Source organism: Anastrepha obliqua, chromosome 1 (genome assembly GCF_027943255.1).
Source record: "Anastrepha obliqua isolate idAnaObli1 chromosome 1, idAnaObli1_1.0, whole genome shotgun sequence".
Lineage (NCBI taxonomy): Eukaryota > Metazoa > Arthropoda > Insecta > Diptera > Tephritidae > Anastrepha > Anastrepha obliqua.
The window spans coordinates 161391094-161415736 of NC_072892.1; the positions used below are offsets into that span (position 1 = coordinate 161391094).

Consider the following 24643-nt stretch of genomic DNA (forward strand, 5'->3'; position numbering starts at 1 on the left):
AAAGAGAAACGACTGGCGCGCTTTGTTAAACTCGGCCAAAATCGCGTAAGCGGTTATCGCGCCAATTAAGAAAAAGAAAAACTTACACAGTTCTGAAAAAACTTTAATAATTTTGAGATTTTTAAAACGGACTAGAATTTTCAAGGTGAAATTTTTGCGACACTTTTTAGCTTTTTTATAAATGTTTTTAAATTTTTTGAGTTGAAATATACAAAAAAAAGTTTATTCGAGGAAAAAATTATAATGTATATGTTTTCTTCTACATTTTTGAAGAAAACTTTGTTATCATTTTAATGAAACAGCATGGAGTTTTAAGGCGAAATATATTCGATTGCTTTTAATATTGTTATAATTATGTTTTTTTAATGTTTTAGAGTAAAATATATTTTAATGTTGGGGGAAAAATACACGTTTTTGTTAGAAACTTTTGGGAATATTTTTTTCTGTAACTTTGCGAAAACAGAATACAGTTCTCTGTCTTAAAATTTTTACACATTGTTTTTGTTAATTTTTTAGGATAAAATTCAATTTGAAGAAAGTTTGTTTGGGGAAAAGCCTATATATTTCTGCTCAGAATATTTGGCTTAAATTTTATTTATTATTTTTAATAAAGTTTTTAAAGTGAAATATATTGAATTTGGTTCAAATTTGTATAATTTTTTTTTAGTTTTTTAGAAGAAAATATATATTTAAAAACAATGTTTTTTTTGGGGAAAAAATAAATACATATTTGTTTTCAAAATTTTTAGGAAAACAAATTAAAAGAAAGAATCTAGTTTTTTAAAGTGAAATATCTTCAATTCCTGTAAATATTATTAGCACTTAAACATTTTTTTTACTTTTTAGGAAATATGTATATAAAAAAAAATTTTTTTTTAGTTAAATTTTTGTTCAAAGCTTTTAGGAACAATTTTTTCTTCGTCATGTAGGGGAAACACGCTTCCTCAGACATTCCTTATTTCTTCTGTCGTATTAATATTTCGCTGAGGCTAAGTAGTAGACCTGAGTAATCCCAGAAAGCTTTCTGCGGTATATTTGCCTAAATATGTTCAAGATATTGTAGTAGGTTGAAATCCGTCTACCGAGAATTAAATCCGACATACTCAACACACATAGGTATGTTTGGCATGGGAAGGTAGACCGTACCAAGGATGATAGACTTACCAGGTTTGCTTTTTGAAAGAGAAAGATTGTGAAAAAGAAAAGTGTGAAGGGAACTTTGGCCGCCACGTCACTTGGGGAATATAACTCGAAAAGTTAGTAGAATCCCACTATGAAACTTACAGGCATTACTGTTAGTAAATGCGTATAATTGCATAATTTTTAGCATCATCTTAAACAGCATGGAAAGTTTTCGAACCTCATTTTGGTTTTGTCTAGCGCAATGGAGCCGAAAATGATTACTGCTGACAAACACCAGTAGCAAATTATATTAACTAAATATTAACTAATTTACTAAGAATTCTCCACACAGACAAATTGGTTCTGCATATTCCATAGAAAAGAGAGAACAACAAAATGCTCGATCAAGAATGATAGAGAAGAAAATGGCGCCTTCCGAGTTCACATGGTCGTAAGAATCCATCCATAAATAAACAAAAGGAAGGGGAATTGCTTGTTGGTGAAGAGGAAGACTAGGTGAAATGGCAATGAAAACAACCAAGCACAAGAAATTATACGTACACACGCATAGTTTCTAGCTACAGCTTCTTTCGCATAAAAACGCGAAGCTTTATATTCATTTATGCTTTAAAAATTTAACATGCGGCACTTTGTTTTCATTAGTTTAGCTTAAATCTCACAAATCATAATACTATCAAGCCATTCACTGAATTTTCACAATTGTAATTTCTCCTGCTTTTGTTTGTTTTGTTCGTTTGTTTTGTATTGCGAAGTGAACTGACGCCACTCTTTTTGAATGGCCCCACCTTCAGTACTCAATTCGACTCGGTTTCGGGGGAACATTGACAAACTTGGCCAGACTTATTTTTGGATCGGATTTCGACAAAAAAAGTGTTATTCAGTAATTCATTCAATATTTTTCCAATTTAGCAACATTTTTTTTCAATAATAGCAAAAATTTTATATTTCTAAAACTAATGAATTCAAGTTATCCCAGTGAAATGAGTGAATGTTGTAAGCAAATAATTTGATTTCTTATTAAATCAAATTAGCAAATCATAGCAAATTTAAATTTAGCGCTTTTTTACTTTCTTAATTTTATTACTTTTTACCATACCCACAATAGTGAAATCATCAGCTACCCACACATACATACCTTGTAATTTCCTCAAGCAGTTTACATGGATCAGCTGCATAGAATTTAACACCAAAGTACAAATCGTATGGATCCGATTTGGGTTTGAGTTGGCGTGATATGCGAGACGCTGGATCAAGCCAGTGCTAAAAGGAAATGAGAAAATAAGGGAAATGTCAATAAATCATACAAAAGAAAATTAAATAATAACAAAGTAGGTAAGTGAGAGAGTGGCACAAAAATGTGTGGAAATATAATGGGGAAGGAATGTTCAGAGCCCAATGAAATGTATAGCAGAAACTAGCTAAATATAGTCGCAAATTAATACTCGTATAAGGTTGATATACGCGCCGCACTGCACTAAAAGGCAATAAACTATTTGATTAGTCAGCGTTTGTTGACTTCTTGGTTGTTGTTTTTCTTCTTACGTTACCGAAATGTGAATGCATAATATAAACATAAAAACGATTGCGCAGAAAAGGTTGCTGCGAAATATGAGTCTCAGCGAAATGTGCTGCGAAAAGTACAACGAAAAGGACTGCAAAGCACGCGAAGCGTTGGCTGAGGAAATATCAAATTAAAGCCAGCGCAAGGCCATAAACTTTGAATACGCAAATATTTAATGCATGTGTGTATGAATGGATACGTATGTATAAGTGTATATATGTATGCATAAGTATGTGTGTGCTTGCATAAATCTGTGGTGTACGTACAGTTAAAAACATGTGTCAGCTCTTAACAAAAACTATGCGCGCCACGTTGATTTGTGAGCAGAGCGCGAGGCAAAAGCATTTCCAAGGACGAAAATATCTACGTACCTTCTTGCTGCTAACGCATTTAGTTAGAGCTTCGGTGTCGTCTGGCAGTCTGTAGAACTTTTCTTGACTTCCACTAACTACTACTGCACCCCGTTGTGTGACATTTCGCCATCAACGGCATTATAACTCTTACTAAACTTAGAGTAGATAAAAAAAGCAAAAAAAAAACATTACGAGCCTTGCAAGTGGCGTGAATACTCGCAAATTACTTAGTTCTCGACTGCATGTGACACAATTTCAAGGTCTTGCCGTCCGGTTAGTAAGTACATGCGAATCCTCCAAAGAATGTGCGCTTGTTTATGTGTTGCGTGGTGGAAGGAGGAAATGGAAAGTGAAATTTATTTTATAACTCTACGCCAAGGGCAAACAGGTGAGTGTAGGCATATCGCGCGTCACAAACAGTTTCGCGTAATTATCTGCTATATTTTGTTTCCGCTGCGAAACTTTATCATAAAGACAAACGCAGCTTTTCACTTTATTCCATCTTTACGGCGCAACGAATGCCGCCCACGAAAAGGAGACAGAAACTGAATTACTACCTTAGAGTGCTCGTTCGTTACACTGTTGGTATTTTCACCCCGAAAGGTATGCTTCGATATTTTTTTGGTGAAACAACGTGAAGCCTGTGATGATTTTGTTATTGGTTTGCGTGCGTTGCTTGCAGCTGGCAAGGCAAAAAAAATTTCATTTCATTTCTATGTCGATGTGTTTGTATGCTATTTCTACTTCAATACACTTTCACTTACCGTCTGATTTTCTTCGTCAATATAGCGAATGCCAAAATATGAAGTTTCGATTAAATTAAGTCTGGCAAAAACAACATCCAGCAGCGCTTGGCCTGGTAAATCATCCTGCAAGTAAAGAAGTGGAAAAATTGTGTATAAGTAAAGCAAATAAGAACAAATAAACAGATTTTTATATAATAATTTTATGAAAGCAAGTAGGTATGTGTTTTTTCTATATACAAGCAAAAGTTTCTGAAAAAATTAAAAGAACAGAAAAGTTGCGTAAAACAAATATATATTCGTATATAAAGAATCTTTGGTAAGAAGGACTCAATTTTAGACAAATTTTTTATATTTTGTTCTACACAGAAATTATGAAAAATATCATGAGATTTACGAAAAATGCGCACTTTCATATATTTATGGATTTATGTAGACGAAAGAGCACACATAGCAACAAGTTCAAGAGATTTGATGAAAAACTGATAAAATGGACGTTTACGCATCTTTCGAAGTAAGAATAATAATAAAAGTTAAAAAAAAAAGAAGCCAGGACAAGGATAGCGGTACATCACCAGCTCTTATCGCTGTTGTATATATGCTCTGTTATGATCTTTCTTGCGGCATGGTTTTGACTTTGGCTCTGATATAGACATCGACGACACCGCTTGACCTGTATAGTATCATACTTTTCCCTCTTGGTATTTTAAAATTTGCAACCAATAATAATGATAAATTTCTGAGTTCTGTTGTATTGTTCGGACAATATTATCAGACATCGAATTATATTTTTTGATGAAAAATAAATTCCATTTTTCGGGCGTGATTTTTCTGCTTTGAAATAATGAATATATCATGGACCATTTTTTTATCAGAAGTTTTAATTGTTCAACACTTTTAATAACACTAAATTTTTTAACACTAAATACTTTTCGAACTTTAATTTTTTAGATGGGTAATAACAGCTATTTTGTGAGCGTTTTTTTTTCTCGCCACAACAATTATTTGTTTACTTTTATTTTTATTTTTTATTCAATTTTTTTTTCTTTCGCAGATCGAAAACTCAAAACGCACACCTCACCTAAACTCATCTCAAATCATCTCATTTGAAGTCCGCGTTGCTAACGTTAACTGCCCTCACCTAAACTAGACGCAGCTGAACTCTTCTTACCATAATTTAAGAAAGTTCAAAAAGTTTAAAAATAAAATAATTTAAGATAAAAAATTTAAGAAAGTTTGAAAAGATTAAAAAAAAAATTTAAAAAAATTGCCAAAGTTCAAAAATTAAAAAACAAAAATAATTATTAAAAAAAATTAAGAAGATATAAAAAGTTCTAAAAATGTCTTACACAAGAAGGGGCCAAATCAAAAAAAAATTTAAAAGTTTTAAGATACTGCAAAAAAATTTAATAATTTAAAATATTTAAGAAAGTTCAAAAATACTATAAAAAATGCAAAAACTAATAAAAAATTAAAAAAGTTCAAAAAGTTTTAAAAAAGTTTAAAACTTTTAAAATATTCAGAAATTAATTATTTATATATGTTACACCCCTCACCTAAACTAAACGCAGTTTACTTCTTCTCATAGAAGAAAAAAAAATTTATAAGGTTCAAAAAATTTAAAAACCTTTACAAAATTTCAAAAAGCTTGAGAAAATCTAAAAAAATCAAATAATTTACAAAAATTAATAAACTTCAAATAGTTTAAAAAAATATGAAGAAGTTAAAAAACTTGAAAATATTCAGAAACTTAAAAAAAATGAACCCCTCACCTAACTTAGACGCACTTTAACTCTTCTCATAGAAGATGGCACAAAATTTAAAAAAATTTCGGAAAGTTCAAAAAGTTTTAAAAAGTTTAAGAAAGTTCAAAAAGTTTTGACAAGATCCAAAAAAATGAAGAACAAAAATCAAATAATTAAAAAAAAAATCTGAAACTTCAAAAGGTTTAAAAAAATGTAAACAAGTTTAAAAATTTTAAAATAGTCAGAAAACTAAAAAAAAATATGTTTCTTCTTTCACCCAAACTATACGCGTTTTAACTCTTCTCATAGAAGGTGGCAAAAAAATTTAAAAAGATTTAGAAAGCTCAAAAAATTTTTAAAAATTTATGAGAGTTCCAAAAGCTTGATAAAATCTGAAAAAATCAAAAAATTAACAAAAATTAAGAATTTTCAAAAAATAAAAAAAAAATATAAGGAAGTTGCAAAATTTTTAAATATTCAAAAATTTTAAAAATTAGATCCCCTTACGTAAACTAGACGTACCTCAACGCTTTTTAAACAAGATGGGGCATATTTTTTATGCAAAATATAAAAAGTTAACAAAATTTAACAAAATACAAAAGAAAAAAATATTTAAACATTAAAAAAATTAAAAGGGTTCAAAATGTTTTAAAAAATAATTAAAAAAAATTCAATATAAAAATAATTATTAAAAAAAAATTTTTAGTTTTATCAAAATTGAGAAATTAAATAAAAATAGAAAAATTCTGTGGCCTATATAATAATAATAAATAAAATAAAAGAAAGAAAAAAGAATAATTTAGTTGTGTCAGTATAAAGTCGCTCAAAGTTCGTGCTGAATTTTAAAGTTTAACTATAAAAATTTCACAAAATTTAAAAAAATACAAAAACAAAATATTTAAAAATTAAAAAAAAAAAATTAAAAAGGCCAAAATGATACAACTTTTTTTTTTAAATATTAAAAATATTAAATTGTTTTTTTAAATATTAAATTTTTTTTTAAACATGAACAATATAAATTTTTTTTTTTAATTTTATCAAAATTTAGAAATTATATAACAATTTTATCAAAATTCAGAAATTAAATAAAAATAGAAAAAAATGTTTTTGAAATAATTTACTTGTGTCAGTTTAAAGTCGTTTAAAGTTCGCGTCGTGTTTCGTATTTTCTTCTACACAAAAAAATGTCGAGCTTTTATTTGACTGTCGCTGTAACTAGGCATGTGTGAAAAATGCATTTAAAAGGTGGCGCAAAATTAGTCACCCTATGGCAAGATTTTCAATTCCTGCATATGGCGTCGTACGTCAATCATATTTAAGATTTGTGAACCAGGCTGATGCAGCATTCAAACGGACAAGCAATGGAGCGCGTAAAAGTAAAAGTATAGATTTCCATCACTCAAAATCAGTTTGTTTTTATTTAGTAAAAAAGTAAATCAAAAGAACAAAAAAAAAACAAAAACAACAAATAAATGGATGATTAATTTTGCGCTACCTACATGCGTCTACAGTGCGTCCATTAACATATCACAAGGACTTGTTGAGAAGTTGCGATAATTTTTTATTCAATTTTTGCAATTTTTTAAATATAATTTATTTAATTACAAAAACCATGTAAACTCAAGTTTCCAACTATGTGCAATTTCAAAAAAACTTCAAATAATACTTACGAGAATTTCGAACTTCAGAATTTTTAACTCCAGAATTTTTCACATAATTTAGAATATGCAATTTTACAACTCATTGGGTTTTAGTATATTATAAAAGAGTTTAAGTTTCAAATGTTTTCAAAATAGTGTGGATTTTTCATTTTAGCAAATGGTGCAGTTTTCTTGATATGATATGACTGTATGGGCTCAGTTTAGCACAGATTGATATCGTTGAGCATATAGTACAAATACAATAGTATAAAATATTCATTCTGAATTTCAAGCAGCTCTCAGTAGTCATTTTGGTGGCGAGAGTACCCAGAAAAGACTGGGTTTAACGGAAAAGTAGACAATTCGACTTTTGCTTATTAGGATCTATTAGTCTCTTACTTACTTCCGCAAAAGTTATAATGCAGTTTGCAAAATCCAACATTAAATGTCAGCTTAGAGTGAATCAGTGAATGACCAGCAGGATCAGATGATTGAGAAAAGCTAGGTAAGGGATGTCTCACCCTTGTCAAGAAAAATTTGTAACTCGTCCAAAATGTGCGACTGAACAGACGTGCGCTACTCTAATTTTTTTTATTAAAAACGTGGCAACAGACAAGCAATATGTATGTGTCACAAGTTAATACTAACAAAGGCTTACAGATAAACTCAAAGAACTGATGTTTTTTTCCTTTTATTTCATTTATTCAAATACTGTATATTCCTCCAAATAATATCCCTCGCTGTATATTATGTAAATATTTCTGCGACTTGCGAATTTGTGTTCAAGTATTTACATATGGGATTATTAAAATCAAAAGAGAAGAAGAAAAGCCACAAAATATGCAAGAAATATCACCGCTATAAATTTATTGGTAAATTTTTCACATCGCTGCTGCGACAGCTGTACAAACAACACGGCGTATGACCAACGATACAAGCAACACACAGCGGCCGCAGGATATCGCCAAGACTCGTTTGAATAAATACCTGGCATTGCCTTTTGTGACAGCCGGAATAATTTTGCGACTGATCGCATGCACGCAATGCCAACAGCAGCAATAACAACAGCAACGATAATAGCAACCACAATAAATAAACGGAAGCGAAAGTACAAAAACAATCAAGCCCAACATAATGGCAGTGGCTGTTTTAGTAAAATATGTAAGTAGTATTGTGGGTGGACATTTTAGTTATATGCCAACAGACCTTTGAAGTGGCTTCGGGGAGAGAGTGAAAAAAAAAAAAATTACTTGTGGTGAAATTGCATGAAGGTGGCGTGTAATGAAAAGGCTAGTGAAATAAAAAAAACACGAATTGTAATAAAAAACGTTTGTATCTACAATATATTTTCGTACTTGTATGTTTGTAATCAACAAAGGGGTAACCAAAGTCATTACTCATGGCAGTGTTTCAAGGGAGTGTTTACTTACATGTCCCTTCAAACGCAACGAACAAAAAGGAAAATTGCTTCAAATAGCCGTATGTGTAACAAAGCATTTGGGTATGTATGTATTTGTATGTGTGTGTGTGTGTACATACATATGTGTTTATTTATTTACGCACGCATGCAGTGGTGAAACCGCACGGCTGAGCGCAGCACAGACAGCAAAGGGCGGCTATTTGGAAAGCCTGAGGGTGTTGGTGTTTTTCAAATGTTTGTTATTGTAGTATTTTGTCCTTCTACACTCACCAAGGGACACTTTTCGGTTTGTTAAATTTGATAATTTGTTCACCTTTTACACTAAAGAGACACTAACAAATGTAAAAGCTTACCGCTTAATATTCATTCATTTATCAAACAAAACTTTATGAAAGTGCAAGTAAATGAGTGCGTGTGTGGAGAAAATTCACATATAGTTTATTTTCAAATGGACAATGCTTAATGGCGTGGACGGTAAGCAGTATAAATTATAAAATGAGTATAAAAAAAATTATTAAAAAAACTTAAAATAAAAAAAATGTTGTCATAGCTTTTGATACTTTTTCGAAATTAAGTTAAATATGTGCAATTTTGGTTTTGTCGATTCCGTTGAGCAATTTTTCATCTTAAAGAAAATATCCATGAAATCACAGCCAAAAATTTCACAAAAGAGAGCTAGCTAAAACAAAAGCAAAAGAAAAATTATATAGAAAAGGAAGAAACGAAAAAGTATAATGGAGGAAAAAAGTTAGACCAGATGCGGCCAGTATATATTATGTTAAGAAATTGAGCACATTCCAGCATTTTCGAACAACTCATCTTGTACCACTTAAAACCTCTCCTAATTTAGTGTCTCGCACCCAGAGCTTCACCGTACTGCAGGTCCATGTTCCAAGTTATCCATGGCAGCCTTAGTGTATCTCACCTTGAGTGTAGTCCTAAACCGTTTATTTTATTTGATTTTGCGTTTTTTTGTTTTCGTTTTTATTCTTCACTTTTCCTGTCGAGCCATTCTTATTTCGTTGCTGCATTTCTCACAGTTTTATTAAATTGGTTCAAATTTTTTTAGAATTCTAGTGCGTCCCCTACCCCGATTGCAGGCAGTCTGCATTCAGTCAGCCAACTATTTCTTTAATATTTTTTTTTCAATTTTCTTTCAGTGTTATTTGGCTACTTCGGTAGACGAGCTTTTGTTAGTGTATTAACTATTAGGTATTTTTGTATAAGCAAATGAAGGGATTGTGGTAATTTGAACCAATCTCTCAATTGAATTTTTCGCAATATTTTCGCCAGCCTTGGTACTTATCTCTCCAACACACTCTTCGATTTCATGTTTGAGCTCTTGAGTCGTCTTTGGATGAATAGCCTAACATTTACTCCTAACGGCTCGCTACAAATTAGTTCAATAACGTTAAGTCGCCTTTTTGAGTGATTACTCGAATTTTGATATTCAATTTTAATATTTATTAATTTTGCAATAGCGTAAGCGATCCAAAAGCCTAAACAAAAACTAAATTTCTGGTACATCATGAATATGTTTTTAGTTATGGAAGTACATACAAAGAACCGATATTTAAAAAAAAGCAAAATAGAATTCCAAACGCTAGATGGACCGCCCTATATTTCCCTCGCTTATAGTAATGATTAAGTTCTTTTTAGCAGATTTTGGAGAGGAAGACTAGTGGTCATTCGCTTCGCTGTCATTGATTTATATTTTTGAGCGCCAGCGATCCTATTATAGAAAGCAAGCTTCTTTCACCTGCTGTTGAGAAGAGATTGTTTACAGTAAAGTTTTTTCAATCATTTATTATAGTCCAATAAAAAACCAACAAATGGAAAATATTGATTAATTTGCTTAGGTTCTTCCCCATGAGAAATAATAAATAAATAATAAAATAATCTTAAATATTTGTGGTATGTACTGTAAAAAGTGTTCGCTTATGGGAAGTGTCCAATATAAAAGCGCACTATCTAGAGTACTCTCGCTTATACCCCTTGCTTCTACATGTGGTATGGATCTTGATATTTTTCCACAAATAGAGGGACTTATAGTTTTATGCAGTCTCCGAACGGGAGATGCTATAAACATTTCAATTAAAGATACAAATTATTCAAATTGAAGATATGAAATTAGACGATACTCGGCTTCAGCGTAATGATTCGTATGCCATACAGCAGATCAATCATGGAGATAATTTCCAAAAGCACTGATACTTTCGAGGAGTGAATGGCAAAATAAATGGAAATTTTATCTTTAATGAAAAAGCGTTCGACACTTACGAGAATAAATCACAAGCACATCTTATCTTACCACAACGGATATTAAATGAACTAAATTTGTCGCGAATTAGGTTGCGAACTTATTAACCGCCCCTTGTGTGAAGTCAAAATTGACAGTTTTTCTGCAATAGAATTTATTCTCAAAGCTTTTTTTACATTTAATCGGGTAAAAAAAATCGTATTCGCAAAAGTTTTTAACGGCATTCAAATTTAGTTTGCTGAAAAGCAATTAAAATCGCTCTCATAGAACCCAGAGGCGTTTTTTAAGTTTGTTCTTTTTCATCTTTTACGCCTAAATGGTTTTCCTTTCTACTAAATTGCACTAAAATTCTAGCAATATGAAAAAATGTAAAGCATTTGAATATTTTTAGAAAAAAAAAACAGGAATTAATAGTAAAAATGGAATGGATTTATTGTGTAGAAAATACTCGTAGCTTTATTTCCTGCGGCGATTGGCAACATTCAATTTGGCTTTGTGCCGAAAGCTGTTAGTGAACGCAAAAGTAGACAAAGCCAAAAACAGTTTTTCGATTTCGCTCAAATTTATGTTTTCGAATTACTGATATTTTCTGTTTTTATGCCTCTTAGGTTAAACTGTTGCGAATAGTTGAAAGCAAAAGTAAGTAAGTGGGAGAAAACACATATTTATAGGGTGGTCCATCTATCGTTTAAAATTTAATTTGAATTGACTATGAATAATCGATGCATGAATATTTATTTAGATTTATTAATTTCTTTCAAATTACTCCCAAAGCAATATCAGACGACCATTGATTTGCTTGTGTTATGTGGCGCAAAATTAATCATTAATCATCGTCCTTAATAATTTTTGATGTGAAAATTCTTAGACGTCGACGGACGAGCGAGAATGGAGAGTAAAATTTCAAGGCTATGCAACGTTTTAGGCATTTTCGTTCCGAGAGAGAGAAAAAAGATAGAACGTAAAGGAAAAGGAGAGAAAGAGCTATACCTTATATATTATATATCATAGATACACTTTAGGCTATTTTTCCTGAGTTTTTTCTTGTGGTTGCTAATTTCTAGTCAGAAATAACACTGCCTACTTTTTGGCGCTTGTTTGTTGATGCAAACTTGTAGGAAATCTATTTTTGGCGCCTTCTTTCTGGCGTTATATTTCCTTGGTGCCTACTGTTTGGGGCGTTTCTTGGTCAAAATTTTTTTGGCGTTTTTTTTGGTGCCTACTTATTTCCGTTTTCTGGCTAGTGCTTGCGTGTACTATAAAGTGCTATCCATTCCGGCGTCGGACTTATTGGGATTGCCTTGCAGTGGATTAAACCGTTGTTGCGGTTATGGAATCGCTTGTGCGAGTGATAAACGTTTGGAGTAGTGGGCGTTGTTGCCACAGTTTGTGTCCGGTTTTTACCTACACCTTCTTCGCTTTTTGTAAATTTTGTCTATTTGAATTCTCTGCAAATGTTGTAAATTTATTTAGATATATATTCTCTCTCTCTCTCTCTCTCTCTTTCTCTCCCTCTCTCATTCTCCCTCGGGTCTTTCTATCTTTCTTTGTCTGCCTTGAAAGTTTCACTTCTGTTATGTGAACTACGCTACACGTCCTTTTTTTTTTTGAAAAACTTGTTTACTAAACTAAAAAATAATAATATTTTTCTGATATGGAAATTTGTTTTCGTGCTTCATTGTTTTTCTGTTTGTAACTGCAAGTTTTTAATTCACAAGTGACAAATATGACTGACTTACGAAGCAATTAGCGAAAATTATAAGTCTTACGTTAGGGTGACTAATTTTGTGCCACCTTACAGTAAGCCTCAAGAGGGCATAGGAAATTAGGATGCACTACTAAATTAATGACAGCGGTTCTGTGCATAAATCATTTGCAAATAAATCATTTAGATAAATCTTTACAGAAAGAAAAACAATCGTTTTATATTTGGTTTATATTTCTGGGCTTAATTCAAAATCTCAATTCTCAATTTTTCAGTTGTAATTGAACTTTGAAGAAGTTTTAATAATAAACCAAGATTTATTTTACCCATTAAATAAAAACACGATTTGAAATATGTTCCCTTAAAACCGCAACATCTTTTCATTCGTAATTCCTCTTTAAAGTTTAGCAACCGTTTAAAAAATACCAAATATGAAAGTGAAATAAAACTTAGGTATCCCTTTAAAGAATACCAAATATGAAAGTGAAATAAAATCTATCTGCAGCCCTGGCTCTGTAATACTTTCCAAATTGCCACAAAGTTCTAAAGATTTTTTAATGCGTTAAACTAAGCAACTTTTCTTCTATCCTTTCCATAATTTCGCCTTAATTTTGTATTTTTCAACTACTCAGATTTAATTTCTTTCTTCTTCTTCTTCTGTCTTAATGAAAGCCACTATCTACCTTTGAAACAGTAGCTTAGTTCTTATTGCGAGTGTGCCTCTATGCGGTTGCTTGAACTCATTTAGCTCTGCTTTGTGCCTAAATATACAGATTCTCACATAGATAGATATATATGTATGCGTGCGCAACTACCCTGTAAGAAATTTTAAATTAGTGAAAAATTGTAGTTGGGTGCCAATAGTATGAAAAGTGTGAAGTAGTGCGTCAGGGACTAGACCGTAACTAGTTCATAAGGAGCCAAAATATGGCAATGCTATTTTTGAGCAATATAAAGGCATGTAATTAATGGGCAGCAGCTGCAGGTAAATCGGTTGGTGCGTGACTATCATTCGGTTACGCCCAGAGTCGAAGTCTTGGTCATGAAACACCAAAATTATGGAAAAAATTTTTTCCATATAATCAAATTAGTCAGAAATGGCCAAATTAAGTATCTGTGATGATTTTCTCGTTTACTTTATATAAATACCAGCGTCAAAAGCTTTGATGAATTGAAAGTCGAAAAATTGGAAATGGGGGAAAAATTAAGAGTTATTTAACGCCTGATTAGACCTTCACCTATTTAAGGAAGATTAAAATCGACTAATTATCGGTATTAGGTTGGTGCATGTAACATCAAATGTTAGAAAACTTTTTTCGTACCAAGGTCCGCCCCTTGGCAGGCCTCCAAGTGTATGTCTGCCAAGAAAAAGCTCGTCATGAAAAATCATCTGCTGTGCGGAGGTGGCATGAAATTGTAGCCCCTTCCGATGCGGACAAAATATCAAGACGCACACCATAAATAGAAAAAATAGCCAAATACTTAATGAAGGGGCGTAACGGCCATTTATATATTAGTTGGAAAAGTAGGCTGTTTCACACGAAAAAATTTGTTTTACTCGATTTTGTTCAGACGTTTTTCATGTCACAGAAGCACCTCGCACAGGCTGACCTGTCATCGAAAATGCCAATAAAATCACAGAATTAAGCGAAGTTGACCGTAGCGTAGGAGCTAAAGAACGACCATAAAACACGCATCTACTTTCCCATTTATAAATGTTGAGCACATCACCGGAAAGTTCAAATCAGTCACAAAAATCCAAAGAAAACCCATCAAAAAGTTCAAGGAGAAGAGCTTCATAGCGAACTGTATATATTTATAATGTTATACAAATTGTCGAACTGATTTGTAGCGAGAAACAGTGAAAAAACTTGTAGGGCTTCAACATCTTCTCATACATCTTCTTCATATACCAAATTTGGTTTTACTTCAGAGCTTTTGAAAAAAAAAAGACACACTCACTGAAGCTTTCAAGTGCATAAAATTCACAAATCCATCACTCATTTCGATTGCACACCACATATAGTTTCGCATCCATTACAAAGCCACCAGCTCAAAACCAATAGATTTTCCCGCTGGGTACTTTTGGCCGCACTATTCACTTCACCACTTTCGCGTTGCTTTTGTGGTGCCGCGTGGCGGTTAATGTTATATTATAAGAGTATTTTTCTTGGCATAATTAAATTAAGACATCCCAAGCAAAGTAGCACCTAACCAACTTGACCGCGTACTTTGCAGAAAACAGAGAAGCGCAGAAAGACGGTCAACAGCTACAGCAGGAATGCCGACAACAAAGCAGACTAACTAACCAACATTGGGTCAACAGCTTTAGCCGCATCTCCATTTTCACAAGCACAACTTTTCTTCATATACTTTTGTGTATGCATACATACAACTCTCGGCACATTTTCATCTCTGCATACACATCTTAATCTTCATCTTCATCTTCATCTTCATCTTCATCTTCATCTTCATTCTCATTACCATTTTCATTTCCATTTCTATCATCACCATTATAATCTTAATTTGCTACAATTGCGTTGGGTTCTTGCAAAGAGTTGAGTAGTTAGTAGGTTTTGGTTTATGCTACGCTTAGGTGTGTATCTATATTTCAGCAAATCTCTATGTAGGCATAGCCCTTGAACTATTATATTTTACCTGCAGCAGCAGCCGTGTAATTGCCAGCAGTAGGACCATTAATATTTCCATTTAGTCCGAAGCCAACTTACTACATATTTCTCTGATTTATCGTGCAAGCAGTCGAAAAGGTAGTGAAGGGGATGCACGAAAGCAGTACAACTTAATAAAGATTTGGTAAAATTGATTAATTATTTGCCATTAGTCATTGGCCAAACATTTTCAATGCCAGGTAGCTAAATGAGCCATAGACGTTGGAAGACTGGCCGGCCGACTGCATGAACTCTTACGGCTGCGCCTTGCCGCCACTAATTCAGTCTCATTCAGCCACGGTAATGAACCACACAATTGCATAGAGATACTATTTCAAGGATTAATTGATTAAAATCATTGAATCATTGAATTGCTGCTTTGCCTGTTGAGCTGTCTGTCTGCTTGATCGTTGGATGTCTGAATGCCTGAATGCAGTTGGGCAGCTCTTTAGCGTTAAGAAGCTTTGACTGAACTGAAAGTGTTTAGTGTAAGAGTTTATTGTTCGGTAGCCTGTCTTGCCTTATTAGGCAACTTGAGTGGTGAGGAAATTAATTCACAGTTTTTGATGGGCCTAACTTTCTTAAATTAACTTGGAGTTGTAGGGGGAGATTTTATCTACACTTGCGGCCACATAATTAAGGCAGCTCATCTTTTATAATATTCGCAATGTTATTTGTGCTCAATTTTTTTAATTGTATATAAAAACATAGTTCATCTTATAACAAAAACCATGGAAATCAAAAATCTAGATTTGTATAAAACTCAGAAAAATTTGGCAAGTTTTAAATATAATAAACTTTATCACAATTTTTAATTTTTTAGCCAAAATTTAAAAAAGGAATTCTGGGTACGTAGTTTTAGTGCCCTTTTAATTATAGAATAATTAACCGATGATTTAATACAATTTTTTTTTGCATATGATGTTGAGGATTTTCTCCTTTTGCCCTTCCGTGACATTCTTGGTTCAGCTGTACCAACCGAATTTTGGCGATCGCCAAACCAGTCGTGAATTGGCAAAAATATGAACCGGATCATAAAATGATTCTCAACCAACTTCATTCAATGGGATTTACTGAAAAATTGAGAGCCTGGGTGCCTCACGAGCTCTAGGAAAAAAACAGAGAACGTCGACTTCGCATTGCTTCTCAGCATTTCGCCCGCCATCGAGCTATACGCAGTCATAAACAGTGCTTTTTTGTACCGAATCGTCACGGAAGACGAGAAATAAAGCCTATACATCAATACGAAGCAAAGGAAGGAGTAGGCGACTCCAAGGAATGCGCCAAAGCCGAGTGCCAAATCGGAACTTCATCCAAAGATGGGAGGATATGGTGCACTGGGATATGCTCGAAAAGAATGTCACGGTTAGCAAGGAGCTCTACATTGCCCAGCTACATCGCGTAAATGAAGATATTCGACTGAAAAGATCTGATGGACATGGTCAAACCATACTCCTTAACGACAACGCCAGGCACCATGTTGCACAAGTTGTCAAAGCCGTACTCCAAGAGCTCGAATGGGAGGTCCTCCTCCTGCACTGACCATTTAGCATCTATTCCGTTCCCTGCTCCCTGTCAAACTATATGAAGGGCGTTACCTTCGATAACAAAGAGGTCCTTAAAAACTGGCTCAACAACTTCTTTGACACCAGACCAGGCGATTTTTGGCGGAACGGCATCAACAAGTTGGTCGAGAGGTGGGAAGAGGTTGTAAATAGCAACAGCGAATAAATAATTGATTAACTTCTTGATATAATTATCGTTTTTTGTTTGAATAAAAGTATTCGTTAAAAACATTACTAACTTATTCCCCAACCTAATGAATGCTTTCTTAAGTCTTTCTGATTGCCGCAGGTGCCACAAAATTAAATTATCAGCATTCCGCTGAGCTGTGCAAAACAGATTGGATTGTAGTACCACAGAGAATCAACTAACAAGGATACTGCGCTAAGTGATGTGTTCACTATGCTAAATATGAATTTTTATCGAAGTAAAGAGACAGTCACAACTGTAGATGAACAATTGTATCCAAGCAGAGGTTCCATGTGTTCCACACAGCATATCCCAAGTAAACCGGCAAAGTATTAAAATATTTTTGGCCTGCGATGGGATTAATAAATTTCCTTTGTAAGCCGAGCTTTACACCGGTATTCAACCAGGAGTTCAGCAACAGAGAAATGTCAGGTCGAGCAGTTGTGGGGATAATTTTGTAAAATCGCTTCCACTCATCTCATGTCCTACAGTTTAGCCTTACAAACCTTACGAAATAATAAGACTTGCGTTCTGGAAGAACTTCGATCAAATAGATGCCGTGAAGTACACTCATCATTGTTTGTCCAAATTGCAGTAAAGGGCTCTTGCTAGCTGTGTGTGATTCACGATGAAAGATATTGCAAGGCACGTCAGACGCACTGGAACTGAGGTGATTCTTTATGTGCTCAGCATAGCAAACATATAGAGACTTAACAAATCTTATTTAATATACCACACTTTCAGTACAAAATTAACAGTGCAAAATACAAATACAAAATACAGCTGCACAAAGGATGCCAATGGAAGGATTGTGAAGCAGGATGTTACAGAAGGGTTAAAAACAGGGGTTATATGGAAGAAAATTTCGCATGAAAATTTACGCATATTGTAAAAAACGAAGTGACTTAATTATTTGAACATTAGTGTATATATAATTCTGTCTACATCCTTTTGATGGCTTCGATGCTTAGCTGAGCTTCTCCTGCAAATTGTGTTCTTCGCGTAGATGTTGGGCCACAAATGAGGATTTTATACGTGGCATAATTAAATGAAGCTGTATTAATTCTGATTTCTTAGTGATGAAAGATCTAATCTTTATTCTAGTGATATCTGTCCATTCTTTCAGCATTCCAAGTACGTAAAGCGTTTGGTATTTGAAGTATCGATTTTTTGGACTTTGACAGCCAAAGTAGCTGCCTTACTGCGCAGAATTTCAGTTTATGTTTAGATGTTTACAAAATGGATAGCCTTTCAGAATGACAATTAAATAAAACACGAAAAGGTGATGCCAGTTGGTCGCCTAGAAGCTGCGATATGACTGCAGTAGTTCAGCTCTATCAAGAATGAATCCGATGTGTGGAGGTCAGCTACATTTTTCAATTAGAAATATACTTATATTTACATATTGGATATTATTCTCGTAGAGTAGGTGGGGACAGTGCACGCTTGGAAGTCGTAAGCGCATTGTAGAATCATTTAACTGCTTTAAACAAGTTTCAACAATAATTAGATTTCTTCATACATCATCAGTAAGTTGGTGATTAATATTAGACTTAAAAATTATGCGAGTTCTGCTGATTCTTACATAATCCGAATATGTCCTCTCTTTTCCCACTTACACCGTGACTTTAGAAAAAACCTTCACATCTATTTATTTTCGATTTTCAGCATTTATGGATAATACCACTTTTATGCCACTAAATTAATTTGAAGCGATAAAAGGATTACTTCTGTCACTAGTTTTCTTCTGAGTGATTAAAAAGCTGAAGAATATGAAAAATGCAGTAGGTAAGTGGATGCTGGCGTAAGAGATATGCACCCTTTACTCGATAAACAAAAACATTAGTTATTACGTTGACAATCTAGGGACGTGTCAAGAGTTGCAACATGAAATTGAAGTTGCCATTTGTGAGTCAATGGCTGAGACTCGCGAAAATGTGGTGAAAGCTTGCTTTGGGAGAATTTCTATTTTGTCGTGAAGCGATTTTATGTCAAGAGATCGGAGTATTTTGGACATTGTCGTAAAATATTCTGAGAATTGGTTTACTTGTAGACTTGAGTAACATATTTCTTGTTTCATGTTTAAGAAGAACTAAAGAACGACTATTAAAAAAAAAAAATTTTCTGCACATGCTATCGCTCTTGGTCAAAGCATACGGCGCAAGGCTAAAATGAAGAAATTGAAAAAACAAAGAATTAAGAATTTTGTGATTTATTCAATTTTGAAAATATTTCTTTTGTAGATATATTTTTTTTAAGAAAAATGTTCGGTTTTTTTTTAACAATTTAAAACCTTTTTTTTTAATTTTTGAGGGTAAATAGTTTTTTACTTCTTTTTGTTAAAACTCTTAAAAAAAAATTTCTATTCTTTGTAAAATTTGTTTGTCGAAAAATATTTTATTTCTTGTTACAAAACTTTTGATAAACATTTTTTTACCAAAAATTTAGGTTTTTATTAAAAAATGTTTGTTAACATTTTGTTTTTTAATTTGTTTTCTGAAACTTTTTTTATTTTTTGTTACAACATTTTTGGTAAACATTATTTTTGGCAAAAATTTGTTTTCGCCATTTTTGTTTTGCATATTTTTTATTTTGTTACTGCATTCTATCAGACAGCCAAGCTGCCCTACGAGCCCTGGATGCATTCCAAACAACATCAAGGAGTGTCTTACGTTGTCGCCAATCTCTAAATGAGATGGCCAAACAATATCGTATTATCATATGCTGGGTCCCAGGCCAGACATAAGTAATTTTATGGAGATACCTCTCGCAACTTGTAAGCTTCTCATTAAGGACGCACTAATCAATTCTGCAAATCAGAGATGGATTAGCGCTAACACCTGCGAAATTGCTAGGCAAACATGGCCAAGGCTTAATTTACGTCTGTCCAAGAGTATTATAAAACTGAGTAGACTTCAAATCAGGACCTTAGTAGGGGCCCTCACAGGACATTGTCTCATAGGAAATCATGCAAGGAGATTAGGCGTATACACGCATGATTTCTGTCGTATCTGCAGAAATGAGGAGGAATTGGAAACAATTCAACACCTCTTTTGCACATGCCCGGCTCTATCCAGAAGCAGAAACCGATTTTTAAAATCGTACTTCTTAACGAACATAAATAATCTATACACTTTAGGTATCAACAACCTTTTACGCTTTGTCAAAAGCTCAGGATGGTTCAATATGGAAAGGGAAATGTAGCCCAGCCCCCGCGGCTCACAACGGACCCATTCCGTGGTCTAAGTGGCATCGTTGTCTCTATGTGCGATGCGGCTGCCAAACCTACCTACTAAGTTTTACAATTTAATTTTTAATTTTTAGAAAAAGAATTCATGTTTCAATGCTATTTATTATACAATTTTTTTTCGAAAAAGTTTTTATTTTTTGTTAGAAATTTGGCTTTACATTTTTTTGCATTTCCTTACTAATTTACTTAGGATTTTTTAAGAAATATGATAGGTTTTCTTAATTTTTTGATACATGTTTTTTAGTTTTTAAATAAAACATTGAAGTGTTTTAAAAAAATATTTAGAAACAATTTCTATTGTTTTGTTAACATTTTTTTGGACAAGTTCTATTTTCTTGTAAAATTTGTTTTAGAAAGAAATTATATTTTTTGAAGAAACTTAGATTTCTTATTTTTTACATTTTATTCATTAAATTTTTTTTTTTTAATTTTCTTCCTAATGTACGTAGCGACGCATCGATCGATTTGTAAACGGGCGGAGTATTAAGCATGAAATCGAGCGCTTCGATAGACCAGTATTTTTCGCTGATTCACTGTACGTATTTGAATATAGCTCGAAAAGTCATGAAAATCTTATTATGAAACTTGCAACAATTACTGGACGTTGTCTCTGCTACAATTAAGAACACTAAAAATTTTTTTTTTCCAAAAGTCCAAAAAAAAATTTTTTTTTTTATAAACTTTCGAACAAAAAAATTGAATTTGTTCCGAAAATAATTTTTTAACAAGTATATTTATCAAAAGAAAAAAAATATATTAAAAAAAGAAATTTAAAAATTTTAAAAAACAAATTTGTTTATATCTTAAAAAGAACGAAAGATACTTTGAATAAAGAAATTAAATTTTTTCCCGAAAAATATTTTTGTTAAGAAGTACATCCATTCATAAAAAAATATTTTTTAAATCAAACTTTAAAAATGCTAATTTTAACTTCAAAATTATATAAAAAATGTTTCCTTTTTTTTATTCTAAAAAGAACCGAAGGTTTTTCACATTGAAATACTCTATTCCAAAATTTTCAACATTAAAGAAATCTCAAAATTATAAATTATGCTTGCTTAATTTTGCACTTAACAGTTTTGCGGCGAGGCAAAAAAAAAAAGGAAAAACAATAATAATACTCGAAAAAGAGAAAATTCGATAAATAAATAGTTGCCGCGTAAACTTATGTTAGGTGTTTGGCCAAGCCTCTACACCTATTTGTGGCGTGCGTCTTGATGATGTTCCACAAATGGAGGGATCTACAGTTTTAAGCCGACTCCGAACGGCTTTTTTGGTTTTTTATGAGGAGATTTTTCATGATAGAAATACACTAAAAGATTTACCATTGCGTGCTGCGCAATTTTCTATCATTTTGCACCAATCCATTTGGCTATGGCCGCCGTAAATTCTATAGCTATATTTAATTTTTTACATTCGAAAGGGAAGTCTTTACGCCAATCAGCTGACAGTCTCATTATTTAAAAGCCTCACCCCGTAAACATGAATTCTAAGTTTATTAAGTCTTCACATTTCTACAGTGACGCCAATTTCGTTACTTAATAGATCCACCTCGTATGCATGAATTCTGAGTTTATTAAATCTTCACATTTCTACCATAAAACTTTAAATGGAATTCTGCATATTTCTTTAATTTTTTTATTCTTTTATATTTTTTCCTTTATTCGCAACAAACAAAAAATCAATATATCCTCCTCAAACTTATGCTGTCTATTCAAATCTCCTATTCACTGTTAAATAGCAAAATTTACCAAATATGTGCATTATCGTTTTTGTTTCCCCCTCTTAAATAAGCTACGGCAAATCTGATAAGCTTGAGTGCACTCACTCACAACTCACACAAAGAATTCTCAGCCTTGCATGCCAGCTTAGAGCACTGCCGCCGCGCAGCCATAAACCACCGGCAGACGCCAATAGCCAATCGTCGTTAGCTAGCCAGTCAGTCAGGCAGCAACCCAAATAGGTGATCGGCAGATTTCAGACATTACGCTACGCCTCGCTGCTGTCTATCGCAAATCTATATATTCATTTAATATTGACATAGAAAGATTGAATAGGAATCGCACATCCACACGAGCGTGAATAAATATGGCCAGCCAGCCATAGAGCCATATAGGCCATAGAAGTGGTGAGGAGCACTCGTCAGTAGAGAAAAGGAAGCTAAGTTGTGCCGCTCGGTTTCCACCATTTGATTCATATTGGCTCACATTGGAGGTTGGTGAGTGTACGAGCATTTGCTGCGTGTTGAATGGCGTTAGACAGTATTTGATGTTATCTAGCGGCCCGTCTCCAGCTTGTCCGACCATTCAGTTGTAAGCGCATATACATACTTGCATACATATGTACGTGTGCGCTCGTATGTGTATCTCACTGGCAGTCTTGCTGTCTAGGCGCATCGCCTACGTCCATGGCGCGTTGAGTGGCTTCTCGGCGCTTCAGCTGCCAGCTGTCTGTGCGGCTTTGTACAATTCACTATTTATCTGACTACTCTGCTTGCTTGTATGTATGCATATCTGCATGTATGTACATACAAATCCGTCTGTCTATCTGTTGCTTTCTTAGTTCGCATGTGTGTTTGGCTGCGTTTCACTTGCATTTTCGAAACCACACACACAGCAGGCCAGCCAGTCGAAAGATCCATGTCTTAAGACACGATTTACGGAAAGAGCTTGGGCAGAGGTTGGGTGGGCAGACGGCAGACGGCAGAGGCAGGCGCATGGTTCATTTGCTGGCAGACAGTCATGTCTCAATGCGGTTTGTTAGTTGCCATTATTGTTGCCATTTAGTGCGCCAGTCGCTGCTGCTGCTGCTGCTGTTGCTGCCGCCGCCGCCGCCGCTACTATTGCTTTTGCTGCTGACTGGCTTTATTGTGTGGCATTGTTCTCGTTATTTGCTTGGTCGCTTGCAGCTGCAAATATTTTTCCGCTTATCCCAAACATAAATAAAGAGCTCACCTTGAATCTTATAGAATTCCTACAAAGATTTGACAGCGCTGCGCATCAAGCGAAAGAGAAAGAGGAGTAGAAGGAGTAGGGGAAGAAAGAAGGGCAAATACAAGTAGGTAAGCGTGCGGCAAGGAAAATGGAAAACAAAAATCGCATATTCCTAGCAAAGTTAGAGCAGTAAAGCACTGAGGATTAGGGCGCGTCCAGGTATATACGTATGTGGCAGCTTAAATGCCGAAGCGGCTTTAATTTCTAAAGCTACACTACTTTTGAAATGCTTCCATATCTTTGCGTGTCTTCCGCTGGATTTGGTCTAAGCACCCAGTGGGCATACACACAATAAAGTAGTTGGCTTTTATTGCCATACGTTTCGTCCAATTCTATTTGTATTTATGTACACAAATCCATCGAGAGACATGCCATGGCAGCTTTATAGCTTTTTGCATATTGTTCGAACCAAAATCTCACTGGCTCTTATCACAATAAACATTTGCGGTTTACCTTTTGTGGCATACAAAGTTGTTCATCTGCGCCACTAACGTAAACGCTTCGTTGGACGTCCATTTGTTGAATGTCGTCGTATGAATTGAACCCTCCATCAAAGTTGCCAGCTGCTTGTGGTACAAGTGAGTGAATTATCTGGCATTGGCGCTGATCGGCTGCCATTGCGAAGGCATTCAAATTTTGATTGAATTGTTGCAAATTGTTTAGAAATCAGCATTTTTCTTATTTACTTTTACGAAATTGGCATGCTTAGATGGTCCGGTGATTTACTAAGACAGCAGGCAAAGTGAGAAAGCTTTTATTTGCAATACTCGAAATGTGTCCATCCCATAACTGTGCAAAGATGCCTATATAGGTTGCAGTGGATTATTTGGTGGAACATCGTGCAAGGAGCTACTCGTTTCAGGGAGAAAATCTCCGCATTTGACTGACTTTGCTAAGGTTAATGTGGATCCCTACGGGCCAAGAAAAGAGTAGTAGGCAAGAGTAACTTCTTCTCTCGTATTTAGGAAGTAGAGAAAAGACAAGGAAGATCATTTTGGAACAGTCAACCGCGCTTATCCCGAACAAAACCAATGAGAGGTAAATTTAACTTAAACCGATTTAAACATTGTAAGGAATTAAATACGAATAAGAATCATTACAGGAATGCTAACAAGGCATATCAGATTGAGTTATGCTCTTACTAACTTGGGAATTTGCTCGCATCGGAGGTCTAATATCTTGGAATAATCCTTGATCCCAAGTTTCATTGGTAGCTGCACATCGAGAATCGAATTTCTACTACTTTAAATCTATGTTCGGCAAAACATGGGTTCTGAAGTCAAGTGTCGTACTTTGGATGTACAACTTAGTTGTTCTGTCAATTCTAACAAATGGCTGCCTAGTTTGGCGGGCGCCACCTGCTGGTTCGTGCAACATCGACGTTCTCCAAGTGTTTTTTGGTCAACCGC

At 33.9% G+C, this 24643-nt stretch overlaps 1 protein-coding gene across 1 annotated transcript in view; it reads right to left on the reverse strand.

Annotated features, from left to right (window-relative positions):
• Window positions 1-24643, reverse strand: part of LOC129239263 (hornerin) — a 189755-nt gene that overhangs the window by 104626 nt on the left and 60486 nt on the right. The window contains exons 2-3 of the mRNA XM_054874635.1: window positions 3822-3926; window positions 2279-2403 (exon numbers count right to left, since the gene is read on the reverse strand). Of these exons, the coding sequence (XP_054730610.1) occupies window positions 2279-2403; window positions 3822-3926 (230 nt within the window). The remainder of the gene's footprint in view (window positions 1-2278; window positions 2404-3821; window positions 3927-24643) is intronic.